At 44.6% G+C, this 23,254-nt stretch overlaps 2 protein-coding genes across 7 annotated transcripts in view; one reads left to right on the top strand and one right to left on the bottom strand.

Moving 5' to 3' along the window:
• The first annotated feature begins 3,041 nt into the window (after window positions 1–3,041).
• Window positions 3,042–15,916, top strand: GAST (gastrin). 2 transcript variants are annotated; one of them, XM_072111378.1, is made up of 4 exons: window positions 3,042–4,116; window positions 4,193–11,668; window positions 14,264–14,473; window positions 15,646–15,916. In XM_072111378.1, exons 2-4 carry the CDS (start codon window positions 11,560–11,562, stop codon window positions 15,750–15,752), a joined length of 426 nt encoding a protein of 141 aa, XP_071967479.1. In that variant the 5' UTR covers window positions 3,042–4,116; window positions 4,193–11,559; the 3' UTR covers window positions 15,753–15,916. The 2 variants fall into 2 exon arrangements, with proteins under 2 accessions (XP_071967479.1, XP_071967478.1); XM_072111377.1 differs by having other exon boundaries at window positions 3,042–11,668.
• Window positions 15,917–16,786: 870 nt separating this feature from the next.
• HAP1 (huntingtin associated protein 1) overlaps window positions 16,787–23,254 on the bottom strand; it is a 45,659-nt gene continuing 39,191 nt past the window's right edge. For 2 of the 5 annotated variants that reach the window (XM_072111373.1, XM_072111374.1), the window contains 7 exons: window positions 22,850–22,987; window positions 22,706–22,770; window positions 22,295–22,528; window positions 21,912–22,210; window positions 21,599–21,817; window positions 21,045–21,147; window positions 16,787–18,138 (listed from right to left, as the gene is read on the bottom strand). In XM_072111373.1, the coding sequence (XP_071967474.1) occupies window positions 17,664–18,138; window positions 21,045–21,147; window positions 21,599–21,817; window positions 21,912–22,210; window positions 22,295–22,528; window positions 22,706–22,770; window positions 22,850–22,987 (1,533 nt within the window). In that variant the 3' untranslated portion in view covers window positions 16,787–17,663. Of the gene's footprint in view, window positions 18,139–19,966; window positions 20,059–21,044; window positions 21,148–21,598; window positions 21,818–21,911; window positions 22,211–22,294; window positions 22,529–22,705; window positions 22,771–22,849; window positions 22,988–23,254 lie in introns of all 5 variants that reach the window. The other 3 variants (XM_072111375.1, XR_011847764.1, XM_072111376.1) reach the window with 3 other exon arrangements.

Here is a 23,254-nt window from a genome sequence, read left to right as displayed (position 1 = left end):
TTTCTACCATTCCTGTGTCCTGATGTGCCTTCCAGGGTTCCTGGCCAGCAGAATCTTCAGTCCGTGCCAGCGTTACCAGTGTTCCTCTGAGTGCCAGCGTTACCAGTTCCTCTGTGTTTCCTGCTGTCATCTCAGGTTTGGATTGTTGCCTGCATTTCCTGCCGTACTACCTTGGCTGCCACCGCGGGCCTAGTCGCATCCGTGGAATGACCTGGTGGCACCCCGAAGCAGAAAGACCATCCCGCTTTGCAGCGGGCTCTGGCAAAGACCAGGTGCCACTTAGACTCCGGTCCCGGGTCACGGCTAGCTCCTTCGTCTCCCGTAGTGGCCCAGGGAGTCCACAAACTCTTCCCTAAGAGACTCTCAGACAGTCCGTCCCTTCTGAACTGTGACAAGCACATTTATTAGGGCTTCTACAGCAGAAAACTGTCATAGAAACACTGAAATAATCACAGTTACTTGTAAAACGCCTGTAATTGTTATTATTATCTGCCTGTAATTGTCATTATTTTCCACTTTACACCAAGTAGGCATGGAGGGGCTTGGCCAGCGCATGGCATTCCTTCCCTCTGCCTGCATAGGCTTAAGGCTTAAAGGGGTATTCCCATCTGGGCATGCACATTTAACCCCTTTCCGCACCTTGACGTGATACTACATCATAGTATGAGGGTCGTTCCCGCACCTTGACGTCGTATCACGTCATGGCGATCACCCAGACTCAGAAGCTGAGCCTGTGCTATCACCTCGGGATCCCGGCGGTATGCAATAGCCGGGATCCCGCAGTAACTGCCGCCTGTTTAACCCTATAGACCGCAGCGTCTATATTGAATCGCCGCAACGATCGGCATGAGGTCCGATAAGGACCCCAGGGCTATCTTCGCTATGCTAGTCCGCATAGTAAATACTTTGAAAGCCTGAACTCACAGTACAGAATGGCTTCTACAGACATCGGGAGGGAATCCTTTTCAGAGAAGTGTCGGGCTTAGCGGAGAGCAGGGACCACGTCATCAGCTTCAGATCAGCATCTGTCCATATATGGTCACTGCATCTCCTAGGGTTCCCCAGAGCAGACATCGGGCAGGGAATCCTTTTCAGAGAAGTGTCGGGCTTAGCGGAGAGCAGGGACCACGTCATCAGCTTCAGATCAGCATCTGTCCATATATGGTCACTGCATCTCCTAGGCTTCCCCAGAGCAGACATCGGGCAGGGAATCCTTTTCAGAGAAGTGTCGGCTTAGCGTAGAGCAGGGACCACGTCATCAGGTCAGATCAGCATCTGTCCATATATGGTCTCCAGGGCTTCCCCAGACACAAGCTCTTTATTAAGCCCAGTGATACAGAGCTGAGGATTTCTGGTAACTAAGAAGTGTTATCTGCCACTGTTACACTGTGACACAGACTTACTGCAGTGATATATAGAGAGGGATCTTCTCAGGGGTTATTATTGTAATTATTCAGACTATTATTATTATTATAAATTTTATTATTTTTATTATTATGGAGACGATTATTAATAATAGTAAAAATAATAATAATCATCTCAATAATAATAATAATAATAATAGTCTCAATAATTACAATAATCTCTGAGAAGATACCTCCCTATATACCAAGGCATTAAATCTGTGTCACAGTGTAACAGTAGTCATAGTTCTTAGTTACCAAAATTCTACACCTAGATAATCCCAGAGGTTATTGCTCAGTTGGTTGAGGCGCTGTGTCATTATTGTACATGGACACTGCAGGTTCTGAGTTCAAATCCCAATGAGGATAATTTTTTTTTTTTTTTTATTGAGATGATTTTTATTATTATAATATGGCTAAAATTTGGGGCGTGGCCAGGGAGTGATTGGGGGTGTGGCTTAGGGGGATCGCTACGCTACACGTGCCGCCATTTTGTCCCTCTTTCCCTTTCACAAATGTTGGGAGGTATGCTACTGCATGTATATATACAACATATAAACACACATATACTGTATAACACATCCAAGTACTACTACTCATATCCTATATACATGGCCTTTGGATATGTCACACAGTGAAATGACATGTGGCTGAGTTTTTTTGGCGATGCAGACACATCATTTCTATTATCAACTAAAGGAATATTATTATAAATGTATTACCGACCAGATGCTTATGAAGAAAAGACGAGGCCAGCAGAATACAGTTACCTGCTGTTTTCTTATTGTTTACACCTTCCAATCTAACATCTAAAAAGGAGAAGTTTTTTCCCAGCAAACTAAAAAGTGAACAGCAAGTGCATATCATAGGAGTTCACACACTGTATGCACAGCTCAAAATCCGCTAGAAAACACTTACACTATCAGACCAGGTCATCAATATATCATCTTAGTCATTTAAACACTCTTTTGTGAGTATAATACAGTTTTGTGTAAGTATTTTTAGTGTCTACTGAGGGCAGTTTCTAGATAATTTGTTGTACAGGGCGAATCTCAAATAATCCCCCCTCCAAAGCTCATGAAATATATACCTCACCTAGTATACAGGGTTGCCCAGCACACTACCCCCAGTATATTGATATATGTATCTAACACACTGCCCCCAGTATATATATGAATCTATAACATTGCCCCATGTACACTGACCGAGTATATATGTATCCAACAAACTGACCCTTAGTATTTAGGTAGCCCCAGCACACTAGCCCCAGTATTAAAGGCAGCTCCAGCACATTGGTCCCCAACAAATAGGTAGCCCAGCACAATGCACCCAGTATATAGGCAGTCCCAGCACACTGCCCTCTCAGTATATAGGTAGCCCTAGCACACAGCCCCCAAGTATATAGGTAGTTTTAGCACATGCCCCCCTTACATAGGTAGCCCCAGCACATTGATCTTAAGTATTTAGGTAGCCCCAGCATACTGGCCCCCAGTATATAGGTAGTCCCAACACATGTGCTTAGTATATAGGTAGCCCCAGCACAATGATCCCCATTATATAGGTACATCAGCTCACTAGCCCCTAGTATATAGGTAGTCCCAACACATGCCCTTAGTATATAGGTAGCCCCAGTGTTAAGGTAAACCTAGATGATAGATCAAATCCTGTCATTTCTACTTGTTCTATTTTCCTAAAATCATTGTAACAGAGACTTCATTATAAGATGGCGCCGGCCTCGTGATCATAACGAAAACAATTGAAGCTAAAGAATGTCAACAAGACTTCAATCCTGACGTCAATAAGCAACAGCAGGGAAGTTCTCCAATCAAGAGACCACACGAGCTGGGAATTCTCCGCCCCCTTCTCCTTCTTCCATAATTTCTATATAGTTTTGTGAAACCAAATAAAGTTCTAGCAGTGCAGATTTGCCATGGCCATGATCGCATGAGTGAGATTTAAATCAGCAAATGTGTCTGAATTAATTTCTTATGATGTGCACGCATGCTTATTGATTAGAAACACGCAGCCAACGCACACTAAAAGAGGATGTCTTGAATCCTACCCTAACATTGGAGGCACTGCTGAGATTTTGCGATCAGGATGACCAGGACGCCCCCTCGTTCCAGCACTATTTGCAGTCTTGGGGTCACCATTTCCCGACTGGGTCTGATCATCCCACAATCACGGTAAGTTTCAGATTACATATATTCTGCTACTTGCCTGTGACTCGGGGAGTGGTGATACCTGTGGCTGTAGACAGCTGGGATTGGAGGGTAAATATGTATAGCCACCTGGTGTCCTGCATTGGGGTCTGAATTGTTATATAGCTCTGTATGAGAAGTGCCTTGGCTGCTGTGTGTATGCGCTTTGCTGAGCCAGAACAGAAAGGGAGGGGGAGGACGTTCGAAGTTCATATAGAGAGGAGTGTAGCGAAGCCGCAGTGAAGATCAGACATATGGGCCGTTAGAATTAGGAGAAAAAGGACGGATGTCTGCACACCAGACATAGGCCGCCAGAATAAGGAGAAAAAGGACGGATGTTTGCCCGCCAAACATAGGCCGCCAGAATAGGAGAACGGGTAAAGAACGGGTGTCTGGGGATTTGACAGGAATTAGGAGAAAAAGGGAGATCGTTAAGCGGGGACCTTCTGATAAACCTCTAACCGACACGCAGTGAGCTAAGTCTCTATAACTGGTGATCGGGGAGCTTGAAGGTCAGACCTTCTGATAAACCTCTAACCGACACGCAGTGACTTAAGTCTCTATAACTGGTGATCGGGGAGCTTGAAGGTCAACCCTTAAGCCGTGAGCAGCTGCACGGTAAGGGTCTCGGACAAATTATGCTGCGGTTTCGGAATAGAAAGGACGTCCTCCCAGAGGGAACCACTGGTGCGCTAGCGATAGTTCAGTGCAAAGAAGGGAAAAATGAGGTAGACAGAAGATTGGCTTGATGTAAGTAGAGAGAAGGTTGTTGAGTCAAGTAGGATGAATTAAGTAGGACTGCTGGAAAAGTGCAATTTGATTTAATGGAACAGGTTTGCGGTGAAATAAAAAGTAATAATGAAGGTTTGAGAGTTTTGAGATGTGTTAGAGCAGTGATGGCGAACCTTTTAGAGACCGAGGGCCCAAACTACAACCAAGACCCACTTATTTATCGCGAAGTGCCAACACAGAAATGTAATTTTTGATTTATACTCCCTTCTCTGTCACAGTTTTCATTGACACCAAAAAAGCAGAAAATAGAAGAAATTTGGATGATCATTGTAGCTTCCCTCCGGGGTCCCATAAACCGGAAGAATTGTCAGGGCTGGAGCAGGAGCTACAATGATAATCCTGATCTGTCCACACCTTCCCACTCCTCCAGTAGTCCCACTTTAAAATAGCTCTGTGCACAGCAAGTTCTGGGCTGTCTGGGACTGCAGGAAGACACCTGGAGTCATCTCTGGTGATGGCCTGAGTGCCCACAGAAAGGGCTCTGAGTGCCACCTCTGGCACCAGTGCCATAGGTTAGCCACCACAGTGTTAGAGGATCTGATGATTGTACAACTTGTAAACATGCAAACAGACTCTGAGAACCTCTAACTTTGACTGACGGACCAGGACAGAGTGACAGGGATCCTTCAGAGTGCCGTTTAAGAAAGAGACAGGCGATAAGGGACATTTCAAAGTTTTTGATGTGGAAAGAATTTGAGAAAAAGAGATTTTATTATATTTTCCTTGGAGTGAAAAATGGCCCCTGTAATCTACACTCCACCCCTGTATCTGGTGGTTAGAGAAGATGACACGCCCTACCATTCTTCAGTGGCGGCCATCTTAAGCCAGTTTATTTTTCAGTGGCGGCCATTTTAAGTTATATTCCCAAGTCCCAATAAGTTGATTGCTGTTGGAAGCCATAAAAGCTGTTGTGGGGCTTTGGAGGATAACAGCTGACCATGCTTGGGGCGTCTGCTAGGGGTCTTGAAGTGAGGGATGTTGTTTGTTTGAGTATTATTAAAATTTATTGACCCCGACAATTAGAGAAAAATTACTATAAAAAATGTTGCAATGTGTCTGGTACCTGCTTTCTGGCATTTAAGGGGTTAACAAAAGGGTGGGGGCTGTTGGAGCTGCGTTTTGTTTTGTGAAGAACTGACATGTACATGGCCTTGACGCTGAAGTTCTCCAAAAATCTAGGGCTCTGTCTGAGCTGTGTTATCACTTTGTGTTCTGTTCTGACCTTGACGCTACAGTAAGCTGAAGTTGTTTACAGAAGGGGGCAGATCGCTGCATTTAGACTTCTCCCTGACAATCTAAAAAAGACTTGAAGGAATGTATTTGGTTGTGGAACAAGAATACAGTATGATGTGATGTCCTCCTGTGTACCCCCATGAACAATCTAAGCAAGAACAAGCCCCCCGACTGTATTACAGAGACTATGACTGACTTTTGTTCCTTTTTGATTAAAAACCAACATAAGTGTACCTGGATTTTGTTGAAATGTTGGAGTCTGGCCAAAAGTTTATAGATAGTTAAGAGAATCCTAAATGTCTGGATGAGATAAAGCGGAGACGCACACGGTAATGGAAGATTCCCATGGGAACGGTTTGCAGCTTTGGGACACATGGGGAATGACCTGACAGTGTAGTGGGTTGTTACCAAAGGTGTTAACGGACTAGAGACATCTCTACCAGATTTGCGTATACAGGGATTGATAAGATTGTGACTGAAAGCCAGAGGGAAACAGAGACCAGTTTCACAGACCACGGCAAAGTGACACTGACAACATTTCCAATAGTCTCAACCGACCGACCCAAGTGGGCGTGTTTTCGGCGGTGGGGAGGAGACATTACTATAGTGAGTGGCGGAGACGCCCCCAACAGGGCAGGACAAGGGGTGGTGGTAATGGACAGGGATGTCAGCGAGAACAGTCCCCCTTCTGAACGGCCCCCCCAAACAGAGTTAGTGCCTTTCATTGTAAAACTGATGTGTGACTCTCCTCTGCTAGTCCGATGATGATTTTAGCCCGTTCTTTCTGGAAAAGGCCCGGAAAGAACAGCTGGATACATGTAGGATGGTCTATGACCTCCAAGCTGCCAATGAGTGTACTTAAGCCCAGTGGTCCCTAGCCCAAACTGGCAGCAGTCCCTGAGAGTGACATATTATTCACTGTTATTGATTTGGTAAATGTTTTACTCTCTGTGCCCCTACATGAATATTGCCAGGACCTATTTGCCTTTACCAGTTCAGTATTCCAGTATATCTGATGTAGATTCCCACAAGGGGGGTAAAACTCACCCAGCCAATACCCCACGGCCCTACAGGGAGTAGACTGGCAGACTGGCCCCTTACTGTATGTTCTCCTTTTCAGTATGCGGAGGACCTACTGTTGTTGTTTGCCAGGATGCATTTATTGACCTTATGTGTTTTCTGTTCCAGAAGGGTTGTAAAGTTTCCTGAGACAAACTCCAGTACTGCCAGGAGAAGGTGGTCTTCCTAGGCCACTGCTTCTCAGCCACAAGGAGATACCTGACAGAGGGAAGAAAGCTGGCAGTCCAGAATGTGCCCCTCCCCCGAGGCCCTAAGCCTCTTTACATGTTTCTAGGACTGGCCAGCTCCTGTAGCCTGGGATAAAGTCTGCCTCCAGCCTGATGTTGCCCCTTTCTGACTGCATTGCCTCTTCCCCATTTGCCCTTAGTCAGGAGGCAATTGATGCATTCCATAGCCCTAAGCTGGCAAGTCTGCCCTGTACCCTGGCACATGCCACTGAACCAGACCTTTTATTTTATTTTGCACGGAGTATCTAGGCCACAGGTGTCTTAGCCCAGGAACGTGGTGGCCTCCCCAGTGGCCCACTATTAGGCCCGGTTAGACTCAGTTGTGAGGGGAGTCCCGCATGTGTCAGTAGCTGCAGCCAACAATCTGCTCAGCAAGGCCAGTGAGCTGATCGTAGACCCTAGATCACTCAGTTACTGTGCAAACCCCACATACCTTGCACAGTGTCCTCACCCAAGTACAGCCCAAGCATCTGAGCAACGGCCAGACAGCTCAGACTCCAGTGTGCACTCCTGATGCCTCAGGATACACTCATAAGGTGCACAGCTCTGAATCCTTCGTTCTATCACCAGTCTTCCAGGATTCAGAGAGGGGGGAGAGAAGGGTGATTAACCCAGATGTTGAGTTTTTTTCTCATAGATGGCTCCAGGTCTGCAGGAGAAGACAGACGGTTCTACACTGGATATACAGTGGTCAGTGGCGCACATGAGGTAGTACAAGCAGAACCACTCCCTCCAAACAGGTCAGCGCAGGAGGTGAAGTGACGGCACTCAGGGAAGCGCTACAGCTGGTGGAAGGTAAAAGGGCGAACATCTATACTCAAGGTATAGTTCTGGGGTCTAAACACGACTATGAACCCATATGGAAGGCTAGAGATTTCCTCACCTCTGCAGGGAACCCCTTTAAGCATGGCACGCTGGTTATAGAGCTCATGGATGCTCTCCTACTTCCATAAGAGGTGGGGATAGTAAAACTAAAAGCACACACAATTTGGTAACTCCACAAGCCAAGGGCAAGGATGTGACTGACGGGATGGCGAAGGCAGCTGCACAGATGGAGCCCAGAGACTGTCCTGAAGTCTCAGCGGTGAGTTCTGAGCTAAAAGTTTGATCCACAGGTGTTCCAGTCCCTGGTGGCCCGAGTGTCATCAGAAGTGAAGGAAGTGTGGAGGAAAGCTGGAGCGCAGATGCCGATGGGACCTGGATGCTGGGAGAGAGGGTGTGCCTGGCCGGAGCCCTGCACCCGACAGTAAGTCAAGTAGCCCACGGACACATACACATCCAAAATGGCCATGCTAGTGCTCATAAACCATAAGTGGTTTGCCCGGGCGTTACTACCCCTGTCACTAGACTAGTGAAAGCCTGTAAAGTCTGTGCCCGCCACAACCCGGGTAAGGTGGAAAAGACCCCACAGAAGGTGACACCCAAGCTGCTGTATCCCTTCCAAAGACTGCAGATGGATTTTATCCAGCTATCAAAAAGTGGTACGTAGGAGTACGTGCCTGTATGCATTGATCTCTTTCCAGGGTGGCCAGAAGCTTCTCCCATGACCAAGGCTACTGCCAGAGCTGCAGCCAAGAAGGTGGTGAGTGAGATTTTTCTGCAGGTTTGGACTTCCAGAGACCATAGAGTCCGGTCGCAGAACCAACTTCACTGGACAGGTAAAGACCTGAAACCTTGTCCCTCCTGGGTGTAGAACAGGCCCTGCACACCCCATACCCTTCCCAAGTTGGTGGTGCGTTTGAGATACTTTAAACGTCACTCTTAAGTTAGAGATCCGGGAGGCCATGGAAGAAACAGGGAAACCATGGCGCGAGTGCTTTCCTGCTGACCATCATTCAGTTAGGACCACCCTTAACAGAAAGATGGGATTGTCCCCTTTGAAGTACTTTTTGGCTGTGCACCCAACTAGGCCCCTACTTCCCACAGACCCTAGAGATGATGGCAGGAAACCAGGTGGAACATGCCACAGTTGAGCCAGGCCTTGAAAAAGGTCGGCAAAAGTGTTTCTGATTCCTTTTTCAGATGCAGACAGAGAGCTCAGGATGCATAACCTGAAGCCCGGAGACTACGTGATGGTAAAGACACACCAGAGAGAGAGTCTGGAGCCTTGCTACGACAGTCCTTTCCAAGTCCTGCTGACCAGTGCCACGTCTGTGCAGCTAGAGGGAAGTCAGCACGCTTCCATGCTTTCTATTGCAGATTAACCTATTCTTCTTGCTAGCCGGTCTCTTCTGACTGACTGTATGCTCAGGGACACCCCAACCATGACTATCACTGTATCTATAGGGCTGACCAGGATGCCCCCAGGGTAGGAGACTTTACCTACGGTCGGTGCAGGCAATGACCTTCTTTGACATTGACAGCACAGGTAGCCCTGTATTAGCAGTGTCTGATGTGTACTGGATTTGTGGGGATAGGAGAGTCAGGTCTAGAGGCTGGGAAGGTGAGTGTACTGTGATAAGATTTGTGCATCCCTTCCTCGTGATCCCCAGGGATAAGGTTGATCGGACACATAAGAAAAGGTAGAGAATCCCAAAGGATTCTGGAGGTCTGAGAGAAGCACCTATATGACAACGTTTATATAGATACAGTGGGAGCACCAAGGGGGGTCCCAGATGAGGAGTACAAGGCCCACAATCAGATATGGGCAGGTCTAGAGTCCATTATTCCCCAGAGAGCTATGAGCAAAGATGTTGGTTGGGTAACTGTTTTTATTGTAATCAACAGAGATTTGTGAATTATATCGGAGATGCTTCCCAGAACCGCACGGCTTTGGACATGACCCTTGCTGAGAAGGGAGGAGTCTGTAAGATGGTGGGAGTGGCTTGATACATCCCAGATGACATCGCCCCCGTTGGATCGATTACCCATGCACTTGAAGAGATTGAAGGACTGTCCAGGGAACCCAAGAGAAACTCGGAAGTGGACGCTATATCCTTCACTTTGTAGTTGGGGGATTGGAAGGGTTTCCTTTAAGTGCGGATGATATTGGGGATTGTGATTTTGCTCTTGTCACTTATTGCGTGTTATGTGGCCCCCCTCATCAAGTCCACCAAGTATCATGGGTATCAGTAGTTAGACAAGCCAAAGACCCCCTTACTCAAGCTACCTAAATTTGCATAATGAAGAGATCCCTCAAAGATCAACCACCCCTGAAACATATCAAGCAGCCCCTGGAGTAGGGAAAGGTAGAGTAGAGATTTGATTCCCATATGTGAAAGTCCACTAAATGGGGGCACACCCAACAGGGGTCTGCTGTCATCCAACTGGTGAAGAGGAGAACGAAGCACATAAGGGCAGATCTATAGGTCCTTCTAGACTAAGAGTAGCCGAGAGAAATTCCAGGATTTAGGGGGGACTGTTAAGGTAAACCTAGATGATAGATCAAATCCTGTCATTTCTACTTGTTCTATTTTCCTAAAATCATTGTAACAGAGACTTCATTATAAGATGGCGCCGGCCTCGTGATCATAACGAAAACAATTGAAGCTAAAGAATGTCAACAAGACTTCAATCCTGACGTCAATAAGCAACAGCAGGGAAGTTCTCCAATCAAGAGACCACACGAGCTGGGAATTCTCCGCCCCCTTCTCCTTCTTCCATAATTTCTATATAGTTTTGTGAAACCAAATAAAGTTCTAGCAGTGCAGATTTGCCATGGCCATGATCGCATGAGTGAGATTTAAATCAGCAAATGTGTCTGAATTAATTTCTTATGATGTGCACGCATGCTTATTGATTAGAAACACGCAGCCAACGCACACTAAAAGAGGATGTCTTGAATCCTACCCTAACACCAGCACATTAGCCCTCAGTATATAGGTAGTCCCAGCACAATGATCCCCAGTATATAAGTAGCCTCAGCACACTGGCCTCTAGTATATAGGTAGCCCTGGCACACTGGCCCCCAGTATGTAGATATTCCCAGCACATAAGAAAATAAACTCAGTATTCACCTTCGGACACACCCCATGGCTTCCTTCTCTTAGGGATTCTTCATCAGTACCACAGGTAGAGTGAGGTCCGTGGGCTCTGCCCAGGCATACAGTACGACTTCAGTGACACGCCACGGTTTGGTGTGTGTGCGGGAACAGTACCGGGACCTGGCTCTGTCCGCAATACTGATGAAGAATCCCAGGTAGAAGAGGAGCCCTGGGGAGCACTGTAAGGTGAGGACTAAGTTTATTTTTTCTGTGTTGGAGGGATTGTGCGGTGTGAAGCACCCCGTTCCCTCCACTGGGTGACGCCCAGGACAGTCACCCGCCCAGCCTGGTGTGTACTTTATTACACTATGCTACAATTCCTTGTCTCTGTTGTATATTTGTGCAGTAGAGACAACCATAGTCGATTGTCAAACTTGTATCTGAGCTACACAGCAGCTTCCGATGTACGATTACATGCATCATTGATCACAAGGAAGAGTTAAAATAATAAGAATTTGGGATAGAAAATTTGCACAAATTTGACCATCTGTATAAGTGTCGGGTAATGACCTGGAGCTTTCATTTTGTTGTGTTATCCTCTTGACAAATAGTTAATCTTCATGTCTCCTAGGGCAGTGGATGCACTGACATCATGAGCAGAAGGGACACAGAGTAAGGTGGTTGGGTGGTGGGGGGTGATATGGATGGGAGGAGTTCCAGGATCTCCTCAATAAATAGGTGCCCAGAACCTGCAAAAATCCAGAGACATCTCCTGCACAACCGTCCGCTCAGAGACAAGACCACCACAGGTGAGCCATATGGGAGGGGGCGATGGAGAGCGATTTCATGTGTGAGGACTAGTTTAGATCTAATACAATTAGTTATCTTCTTATATCAGTTTTTCCTACAGTTTCCTTGAGTGAAAAGCCAGAAATCTTTCTGTATTACCTTATATGTACAGTATTTTATATCTATGAAGATTTGGCTCACAATAACTTATGCAGAAAACTGAGATGAGAACTCATCCTATCTATCTTTTTGATCATTTATGTATTAGAGCTGTCCATTTTCATTGTTAAAGGGATTGTACTAAATTTGATCGTTATCCCATAACCATAGGAGTGGGAGAACAATCTGATCAGTGATGTCCTACCGTTGGGACCCCACAATCTCAGGAATAGACACCCACAGTCCACTACAACATGTCCTGTTCTCACTTGTGGATGTAGAGGCTGGCCCCTCTTATCAGATTGTTATCCCTTGTCCTGTGTATAGGGGATGAAAATTCTAAGTTGGCAGAACCCCTATAAGACCTCGGAGTACCTAGCAGGGGTGCACTTCATAATCAGTTTGAGGAAGTCACCTACGTGTGATGTAATATGTGTAACGCCAGATCACACAGTATTTTTATGTTAAGTACTTTGCATGACAATATGTGAGGCAAAGCCAGAAAAAAATCCCATAATGGCAAGTTTTGCACTTTTTGAGTGTCTTGGATCCACGGCTGGTTTTGGCTTACACATTCTATTGCCGAATATTGACCTGAATACTGCAGTGTGAATAAGCCTACAGATGTGGTGGTAAAAATTGTCCAAAAATTCCTCAAAGTAGGAGCTTCATAGACTAGGTTATGCTTGTTGCCTGGTCCCCAGTGTTCATCTATCTGTGTTGTAACCTACCAGCAGGTGTTCAGTTCCCCCTTCAGGTGAAGTGATGTATTACACAACTCCATGCAGAATCAATGGCCTCTATCCTCCCATAATGCACAGACATGTTGTATTGCCCAGAACAAGAGGTGGTGATTGCAGTATAGGAGACCCCTTCTATTTACTTAGAATATAATTTTCATATACAGAGGGTGAATTCTATGGACAATACGCAATGACAGTCACTTATTGATGTATATTGATGTGAGGGGTTACATTGCTTTTGATTCAGGTGACACAGGGAGATGTGCTGCTAATCACCGCTTCTTGGATGAGTGTTTTCTCATTCAGTGACTGATCAATAGATTTGTTTACATTGGGTAACAATTATTCTGACTAGTGCTTGGCATTTACCTTGTCCTACAAATTACAAACCGTATCATGGATAAAGACTGCCATGGGCCACGGGATGTGTGAATATTATAGCCCCTACAGGTCTGGAATTCACTTCCTACATATGGTACTAGAAACCTGCTTCTTGTAGAATGGAGGATACATCCCTTCTGCCTGCTTTCAGTCTGTGGCTTCAGGACCTCTGGATTTACCATGAAAAGGTCCTGAAATGGCTGTTGTATGCATCTGCATTGAGAGCAGGAACAGATCTATAAGGATTTCATGGGGGAAAATCTTTCTCAGTATAAAATTTGGTGGGTAGTTTGGGTGGCCATGGTCCCACTAGAAGGCTTGGGTCAGGGGCGTAACTACAGCAGTAGCAGCCGCTATGGGGCCCGCAGTGTCAGAGGGCCCCGTCATCCGACCTGACACAATAAAGAATAGAGGATGTGCACCATTATATCTATATTGTACTGCACATTGTCCAGCATAATATGTATATAACGTATACTGTGATGTATATATGCAGTATCTGTGATGTGTATATGGTGTCTGTATATAAATATTACTTGGCAACCAATTTTGAGAAAAATAGTGGAACAAACTGGGCTCCCTATTCAGTCCAGAAATATCGATATATAATCAAAAACACGAACCACTTGTAATAGTTTTCTTTAAAATTTCTTTGCTTTATATAATTCTTGAAAACGTGATTACAAAAAGATACAATCTATAGTCAACAACTTCTTGAGGATATACCTCCAAATGCAGTCCTTAAATTTCTTTATGATGGTTGCATAAATGCAATTCCACTTTCGAGATTCACTGTACCGTGGCTTGTAGAGACATCTTACAGGTATTCTTTAGCAGAACATCGGGTCATTTCATTAGTCACTCCTTAGCAGAGACGGCGCTCGCATGATTCCTGTGACGTTTCGGAGGTCACGCCTCCTTCCTCAGACAATATATGGTGTCTGTATACACTGTATGTATGTTATATATGGCAATGTATGTGTATATGCACATGAGTGTATTTATATGTGTGAGTGTACTAATATGTATATTTTCTAAGTGGGAAGGGGGGCCCCATGCATTAGCCTGCTAGGGGGCCCTGTCTCTCCTAGTTACGCCACTGGCTTGGGTCCTGAGATAGCACCCAAAATGCATATGTTATAACCTGCTACTGGTATCATGATTCTCTCTTTATCCAGAAATCCACCTATACATCTTACAACAGTAAACTCTGCTGTCTGCAATAATAAAAGAAACGCAACTAATATAAATGAAATAAACATGCAAACCTTTGTGTTGGCACTAGGTGGCAGCAGACTCCACTGTACAATCCCCTGTGTTCTTTCATTCCAGAGATGGAGAGAAAGGTTGGTGTTAGTATCCTGTTAGCCATGCTGGCCACGGCTGCCCTCTGCAGGCCAATGACAGAACTGCAAGCACCAAGGCTTGGGCTACAGAAGAAGAGTCCAATATCTTCTGACATCAGCAGACGGGACCTCCTGGCATCCTTGACCCATGAACAGAAGCAAGTGATGTCACAACTTCTGCCTCATATACTTTCAGGTATTCAGTATTTACAAGATTAGGAGACCATCATGGATTCACCTTAAAGGAAATCTACCATCAAAATCAAGTATGATAAACTAGGGGAACTTACTCATAGATCTAGAAATCAGTTTTAAAAACTTTCTAATAAGGGTAAACCTGAGAGGGAGACCAGGTTTGAATTGGCAGCGAGTGTATCACCCCCGGGTCTCCAGAAAGGAGACAGAAGCGCTCTCCTTGTGTGATATAGTAAAAGCTTATAAAATGATCTTAAAAGCCAATTGAGGGGTGCTCACCTTGTAGCACAAGGGACTGTGCATATAATGTAGGATGGGAGGTTTCCGGCGCTGATCTTCTTTCTACCTTTATCCGCCCAGGGGTAGACCGATAGGTAGTGGTGTGCAGTCAGCTTGTAGCTCTGAGCTCCAGGGATGGAGCGAGGTGAAGTAGCTCTCAACACGGAATCAACTCCAAGGGACAGTATTTAAAATTCAATACTGGTTTATTGCTACGCGTTTCGGGCCGGTACCTGCGTAGCAATAAACCAGTATTGAATTTTAAATACTGTCCCTTGGAGTTGATTCCGTGTTGAGAGCTACTTCACCTCGCTCCATCCCTGGAGCTCAGAGCTACAAGCTGACAAAAATTTTCTAATGAGTCGCATGGGCTCTGGGTGGCATTACCAAAGCTCTTATGTACTGCATATTTACAGGCTGTTATACTGTGCAGGAATATTTCCCCTCCCACTGTGTGTTAAAACTTACTGCAGCAGTACGATTTCATCAGGGAGAGGGAGGGGGAAGTGCTGAGGGCAAGGGGGGGGGGGGGAGAGTGTAACAGCCTGTGAATCTGAAGATCCGAGGGTCTCTGGTAACACACCTAGCATAATTTTAAAAGTTGATTTTAGAAGCATAACATATATAAGAAAACAACCACAGTCACAGTGGCTGGATCTAAGTGTCCCTGGTTTATCCTGCTTGATTTTGATTGTTCTTTAGGTTTATATTTTATACACATACAGGGCGGTACAACACACAAGTCACTAGGGGCCGTACATGACAATTACAAGCTGCTGAGACATTTGTCTGGGTGTCGGGTGCCAGGTCTTCACCATAACCCTCTTGATCACAGTCTGACCTCAAACAGACTTTATCCTTCTAGATCTTAATCTCATACATTTTACATCCTAGAAATGTCCAATGCTGAGGGCCACCTTCACCCCATGTATGACCGGGACTACGCTGGCTGGATGGACTTTGGCCGCAGGAGTTCAGAAGATCAGATCTCAGATTCTTAAGACTACAGCGCTGGGAATGCCCCAATGAAGGGCAGAGCACAGGAGATGAGCTATATTATTATTATCACTGACGTATTGGTCTGAGACGTAAACTCTGTTCTGGTTTCTGATGAGAATTGCACTAGGGATGTGTGGCGAGGCAATAAGATGGGAAATAAACAGATGTTGGAATAATTCCTGTGTTTGTGTCCAGTTTTTCCAGAAGACGTAGCTTCTGTAATAGATTCGTAGGCGTTTCTAACCAAATGTCCCTCACAACAGGAGATTATTCACACTGGTGTCTTAGCTTCTGGAAGGTTTGAATTATACATTTAGTAGTGACTTACAATGAGTTCATCGTGTAAGGTGTGAATGACCTGGCAAAGGGTTAAAACCAGACTTCTTGCATGTCCCACTGTGCCCCTCTCCGAACCAAGTAACATGACACGAGAGAACCTGTACCGGACTGGAATAATGGAAGCTACATGTACATATCGCTGCCAGTGATAAAGTATTTCTGTATTCTCAGCTATTTCTGTGAATTCTATGGTACGTGCTCAGGAGGAGGTGACACATGGTAGAACATAGAACAATATAATATCAATCGCTGGTTCTAAGTAAAGAGGACAAGAGTCTCTACTCACTAATAAAGATTATAATTTTAAAAGTAGATTTTCTTATAACTCTGCACTGTGGAGTAGCCATAAGCTATACGGACTCCGTTACTACTCTGGCCGGGACACCCTTTCTGACATTACTTTTGGCAGTACTTGATGTGGCCACAACAGGGCGCTCAAGTACAAATGTGTTAATGGCTGCAATAAGCAATTGTTATAATGGCGATACCATGGATTATTAGAGCGGTAATGTGTCACCCATGCAGAGTTATGTTTTCTGCACCGGTGACACAATTACATCATTGTACACATCAGCATTGATAGATCCACAATCATAATAGGTCGGATGGTGGCAGATAGAGTGCTGCAAGACTTCTGTTCCTCTATTTTACAATCAGATATTGTCTCCAGATAAATGGAGGTTATAGAAACAACTCATACATTTACATCTTCAGTTTATTAAAGTCACATAAAATCAGTGCAGAAAAATATCCATAACAATGAACTTGCAGCCTGTACAACACAATATTGTCAATCATTGGGGTCATCATCAGCCCAATTACAACAGGGCAGACCTGGCACAGACCTTGTGTACTGCATTACAACCATTTATCATGAGTCTTAAGACATATAAGAAAATCGTTTGCAACGATCAAATGATCCCCTTTCGAGCTCCAGACTTCGAACATGTACAATACCAAGGTCCGCTTGTAGATGGAGGTAGAGTGCGTGGTAGGTTATATTGGTGGGTGTTATAGGCAATAACTACATTTCTTTCTGTATGCAAAAAATAGAACCTTTGTCCTGTGGAACCAGGATATAGAAAGGATTTGGATCAGTCCAGATGTGCAATGTATTTACAGTACAGTAAAAAGACCTCAGACAAGCCCTAGGCATTCCTAATACACATTATGCAATAAAAGAGTTACATTAAAACTTGACTTCTGTACCAGTGATGGTACCAGAGATGTTCTACAAAAGGAAATAAGATATGCCAAACTTATACGATTGTTATTCTAGAATTGTACAAATCGGCCAACCAAATTGTAGGTTCTTGTGACAGATACAAGATTTTTCTCTTGTAATACCTATGGAGAACATATGAAGGCAGGTAGATTGCATAGCAAGTGCCCATCACTAAAATCATTTGCTCCCACCACCATGACCCCTCCAGTAGAAGATGCAAGCTAAAACGGAATAAAGAAGGCTGTGTGGTCTCCTGATGCCACAATATAATGTCCCCCATTAGTCAATTCAGTGCAAAGTGATGTCTTCAGTGTCTTGCTGCCTTTCTGCTCAGTCACATGATATGGAATCATCTTGGAGACTCCTTGGATTCTGTTGTCTTTTGAAAGGAAACTTCACCCCTTTCCACAACCCGATTCAAGCCAAGTCTCCGTAACTGTTCCACCAGGTTGAGACTAAAGATGTTTTTTTGGGTAGCACCAGAAGCTGGTGTATCATTTGCTGAAGTGTTGTCCATAAGGGATCTACCAAAGCCCAGACCTCTTAATGCCGTACCCCATACTAACTGGAAGATAGGTGGGTAAGCACTGGGTGCAGGTGGCCTCCCTTCAGCCTCAGATGAGGTTTTGCTGCTAGGGTCTGCAGTCGCCGATATACCATGTTCTTTTAGAAGGGTAACTAATCCCAAGGGAGTGTTGCGTCCAGAGTTGGGGTTGTTATTCCTTGGTGGGACAGAGGTCCCTACTGTGGACTCTTTGTGGGGTTCAAGGTTGAAGGAACTCAAGCTCTCAAAGCTTCCACATGAGGAAAGTACTGTACGAAGACTGAAGGAACACAAGAGAAAACCAGCGTAAGGAACATAAGCTCCACAAGGTGTCACAAACATTGTATTTCTATCCTCTGATACATGAAATCCTAACATAATACCATAAAAGAGGGGTTTTAGATCTTGGCTCCTAAAAATATCAGTGTAATGACAATGAACGGCAATGGCCACATTGGTGGACGACTACATGACACAATATCACACGTGACAAGCACTTGTCTTTAAATTCACTGGTCTCCAAGTCTTGGTAGATGCACTATGAATTAAACTGGAGGTCTCTATTGTAATAGTGGTCCACATACAGTGAACCTACCTCCACACTAAAACTTTGTCCTGAATGATCAGTAAGTGATCCCAGACCAGTAAATAAACACAAGGCTTCTTGTTCCAGCAAGAGGAGATGAAGCAGTTAATGAGGACAAGAGCAGAGGTTAGCGCATGCAAGCATCCCAGGAAGGGTTAAGGGTTAAACAGAGAAAGATCTTCTTCCACTTCTACTCAGGGTTCTGTTAAAGGAACACTCCAGACAAAAACTGATACTACCTGCTGCAGCATTGACAGAACCCAGAAAAGTACCTGCTCACCCCTGCCTCGCATGGCCATAACAGGATTTCATAAAGGGTTACTAAGAACTAAACCCAAAATTGAAAATTTAGGCTGTATATTATAAAGCAGGAGTCCGGTAGGAGGTCCTACTCAGTGACTGAAAGCTTTCCTTGTATGAGAGTGCACAACCGCCCACTCAACTCCTATTCCCAAAATGAGCAGAGATTTTAATGAAGAAATGATATATTCATTCTCTCAGCTCCTCCTTGCTCTATAACAAGCTGCCGGTAGAACAGACTCATTTTTTTATATGGAAAGTTTGATGTAAATTCTAGGGACCTCGAATTCATAAAAAAGCTGCACTGAACCCCTTTAATCCTCATATGATAGCGGCCCCCATCAAGGGCAGTGCATGGCATAACGTTTAGTGCTGTGGTATACAGCATATGTGTATTAAATCAACTGCCCCTAATGGCAGGTATAAAAATGCATCATGTAAAGGGGAATCATTGTATATTAATATTATATGTCATAGAAAAGACCTTTATATGTATATGTGGAGCAAGTTTTGCAATAGGTCTGTATAATCTTTCGGACGTATTTGTTTTCCCATACATATGTACACATTGGGGCAGATGTATCAAGCTGTCTGAAAATCAGAATATATCACAACTCCCCTTTAAAATATTCATAAGTACTGGTTAAAATGAAAGCTGAGCTGTGATTGGTTGCCATGGGCAACTAGAAATAATCTGACTTTCAGACAGCTTGATAAACCTGCCCCATTATATATTGCTGCACATGCAGTTAAATCTGGACGGTATTCCACTGTAAATCAGCTTGTAATACAAACAAATTTACTTAAGATTATCTAATGGATTTTACAGAGGATTTCTACTCTCCAACAAAGTGAGGAAAGATCTACTGCAAATCCAAAGGAGAAAAACTGAACCCTGAGAAGAAGTCATAGCGTTTGCAGTAACCATGTTCAGGACAACTCAGTGACCAACTATGTGTCCAGTTCATATAGTGAGAAAATATTCTGATGCCTGTATCTACTGTATAGGCCAGTCCTACAAGTATGACAAGCAAGCGTCAATGTATGAGGAATATGTGACAAATACTATCAGCTGCAATTAGCAAAGAATCCACTAGATGTCACTATATAACAGATGTACCGCTGCTAGTACCATACTGGACAAGGACCAAACTCTGTGCCAGTTCTGATTGGTCACTGAGCCCCCCTAAAGGGAACTGAAGGTCACTGCCATCTGGGCTACCTGATGCCTTGCTGTGGTGTTTGACCCTGCACTCAGACGCCTCTCAGAAAGTCAAGCAATGGAAAAGGCGCTTCCACCAGGACTCGAAGTGCCTAGAACCGTGAGGATGGAAAATGGACACATAAGTGAGGGGCAGGGGGGAGACAGGAAGTGGCATAGGAGGGATGTCAGCGAGATGGCAACGTGGCACCCACAATCCAGCAGCTGCAAAGGAAAAGTAAACCATGCAAAACATGCACACAACATGGGGATGTATACCAAAAAGTGCTCAGATGATGCTTAGGTCATTCAGGCTTTTCTGAGTAGCACAGTGTATATTTAGGAACTGCACAGAAGACACTGTCACAATAATGTTACATCATTGTGAACCACAGCGTCACTAAGGCCTGATAATACACCAAGCACCGACTAGGACTAGTGACATCCCAGTAGAGAAGGAAAATTTTAACAAAAATATTTCTGCCTTTAACATGAGGATTTTGTTTTGGAATGTGCAGAAGATTGAAAGATAATGATTGAAGTAAAAAGTGATGACCTGCAATACCAAACAAAAAGTCTACAGTCAAGACTTCTAAAGTCACAGACACATTTTTTAGGCTTGCTGCAGACAAACGTGAAAACGGGCCTATATGTTGGTCCAATCCACCAGATTACATCTGTAGCACAGGACAGGAGTCCTTACTTTAAACAGAAATATGATGCAAGGATTCCCCTTTATGCTGGACGGACTGCAGTGCCGGTACTGTATTAACTGTTACAGTGCTGCTGCTACTGGAAGCCCTTGCATCATATTTCTGTATGAAACAAGGACTCCCCATCTTGTGCATTGGGTTCAGTTCATGAAATTGGAGCAACATATGGCCCTGTTCATGTGCAGGTATGTCTCCTTTTAATTTATTCTATGCCTTTATATGCACCAACATTAAGTGGAACTGTACAGCAATTCCCATTGCATACATTGGTCCATACTAAGGTCAAAGAAAATGTATTATCTTCAGTGAGTAGATTTGGTTGGGGGGGGGGGCATAAAGTAGTGCGAGAAAAGTGAACAGACAAGTGTAAACCATGAAAAACCCACCTGGATGTGACCTGTGTAATGTCCTGCAGAGGGTGCGACATGCGACAAGTGGTTATGGTGTACGTAGATGGAGTCTGGGGAAGGTTGTTAGCGGAACGGAACACTGAAACATATAAGTGATCTATGTGTTACAGACAATGACAGATCTGATGGGACAGACACAACTACTACTTCTACAAGAGGAGAGTCAACCAGAGGAGGTGGCTACTGATGCGGACTATGAATGATAATGAATTACATTGAATTCCTGAACAAGTGAGTAGAAGTCGCTCTAGAGAGAGCTTAGTGTAGAATGACTGCTGCCTGATCAATGACTCTACCGGTGGCTCGGGAGCCCGGGCAAAGTAATAGCAAAATATGCCACATTTACTAAAGGATGTGTGAGCACTGAGACCCCCCACAGATGATGGGAATAGTAGTCATAGCAGCCTGGATATACATGAAACAACTGGTTCAAAGAGTCTGCAGGGAAAAACAATAACTCCCATAGAAAGACTTCTATATCTAACAGAATCCATAGTTTGGACAAAGAAATTCCCCCCAAAAATACTCACAATTGGTATTTGGGCTGTTTTTGGTTGGAGTTGATGTAGCAATGGCTTCAAAAGTTATAGGCTCCAGGTCGTCCTCCTCAAAGTCATTGAGGTTGTAGACGTCTTCAACGTCAATGTCCAGTTCCTGGAAGTCTTTGGTTAACACGCCAGGCCGAGGATCCAGGATGCCACCCAAGTTGGGCTTAGCCAGCTGCTGCCAGTGCAGGAGGGTTGCTGACCCTAGACATCAGTGACACGGCATATATCATACACACTTCTTGTATCACATTATCATTTTAGGCAAATTGTAATGATCTAAGAAGAGTCTCCTCACCTTCTATAGGCTTTACTATCTGCAGCTTCTCCGGGAGGTAGGATCTTGAACCCAGAGAGAAACTTGAGCTGCCACTTGCCTCAGAGATGCCAGAGTAATTGGTGCCAGTGGACAAGACACTCTCATTAGGGGTGAGGAACCCGCTAGATGTCTCAGCAGGTTGTTGAAATTTGTGTTCCCTTTGTTCAAAAAGGTCATCCGGAGAGTTGGAGCCTTGCTGAGCGCTCAGTCTCTGGAGAGCTGCTGCCAGGTCCTGACCGCCGGGTGTACCAGGGGTGCCCAACTTCTTCCCTCCAGCACTATAAATTGTAGAAAAGGAGTTAGGAATGGAACAAAATCTCTCTCAGATTCCTTAGGGATTTCTATATAGATCTCTAACTTACACAGAAGATTCACTGTTGTCTACATGTTGTAGGGTCTCCTCCTCCTCTAGCACTATGCTGGCACCCTCTGATTCACAGAAGCTCATTGGTGGAGTCCCAACACGACTTGGGGCAGCAGATGGTCTCTGAGAGGGAGCTCGAGAGCCTGGTACATTCTGAGGGGACTGGCACCGAGATCTGATCCTCACTACTTGGTTTGCAGCTTTGACCGTCTCAAACACTCGCTTGTAGCTCCTGTGTGAGTAAAGAAATTAGAGGACAATGATTGATTTGCTTCATTAAACTACATATTTCACGTTGTGGACCTTATCAATGAATGTAATTGTAAAAAAATAACAGGATCACTATTACTAGTAGTTGTACAGTGATGTATATTCATGGCATATATGACAGCAAGAGTCAGGGACGTACTTGAGCTCTGAGGAAGCATCTATTCCTTTCCTCATTGTTCCTTCAATTTCCGCAGCCAAGGAATCCTGTAGATATGAAACAAATTGTGAGAGACTGGAAACACCTAAAACATATGATGTTATATAGACGGGGTTAACTTCCTACCAGGGGGAAGATGTTCAAGGTGCTGTATCTGCTGATGGTGCTGTTGGGCAGACTTCGGTTCCGCTGGTTCTTTAACTCCTCCTGGGCCTCTTGTAACATGTCCTGGCATTCTTTATGTTTCTCCTGCAGATCATGAAGCTGGAAGACAAGAAGTATTGTGATGTTACGCATTATTAAAGATTATTTGGCATCTCTTCTTGAACTTTTCGATTTAAAACATTTGCATTATCCAGTTTCTGTGTCATTTCCTTAAAATATATGAATGTTGTGATAACTGAAAGTCTATATTTCTTGTCTATAGGGTGTGTCCATATACAGACACCATGCTAGGCTGACAGTGTAAGGGAGCGTGGGGACACAGCGCTCTACATGGAGCACGTTGAAGCTCTCTCTTCTGCAGAAGCC

This window comes from Engystomops pustulosus, chromosome 6, assembly GCF_040894005.1.
Source record: "Engystomops pustulosus chromosome 6, aEngPut4.maternal, whole genome shotgun sequence".
Classification (NCBI taxonomy): Eukaryota; Metazoa; Chordata; class Amphibia; order Anura; family Leptodactylidae; genus Engystomops; species Engystomops pustulosus.
Note: the sequence above shows the minus strand (reverse complement) of the source record. Positions and strands in the feature narration are given on the sequence as shown.

Coding starts and splice junctions, on each gene's coding strand:
- GAST (XM_072111378.1), top strand. CDS start 11,560: ATGGATGGGAGGAGTTCCAGGATCTCCTCAATAAATAGGTGCCCAGAA. Junction 11,669..14,263: donor CAGAGACAAGACCACCACAG/GTGAGCCATATG, acceptor CTTTCATTCCAG/AGATGGAGAGAAAGGTTGGT. Junction 14,474..15,645: donor TCTGCCTCATATACTTTCAG/GTATTCAGTATT, acceptor TTTACATCCTAG/AAATGTCCAATGCTGAGGGC.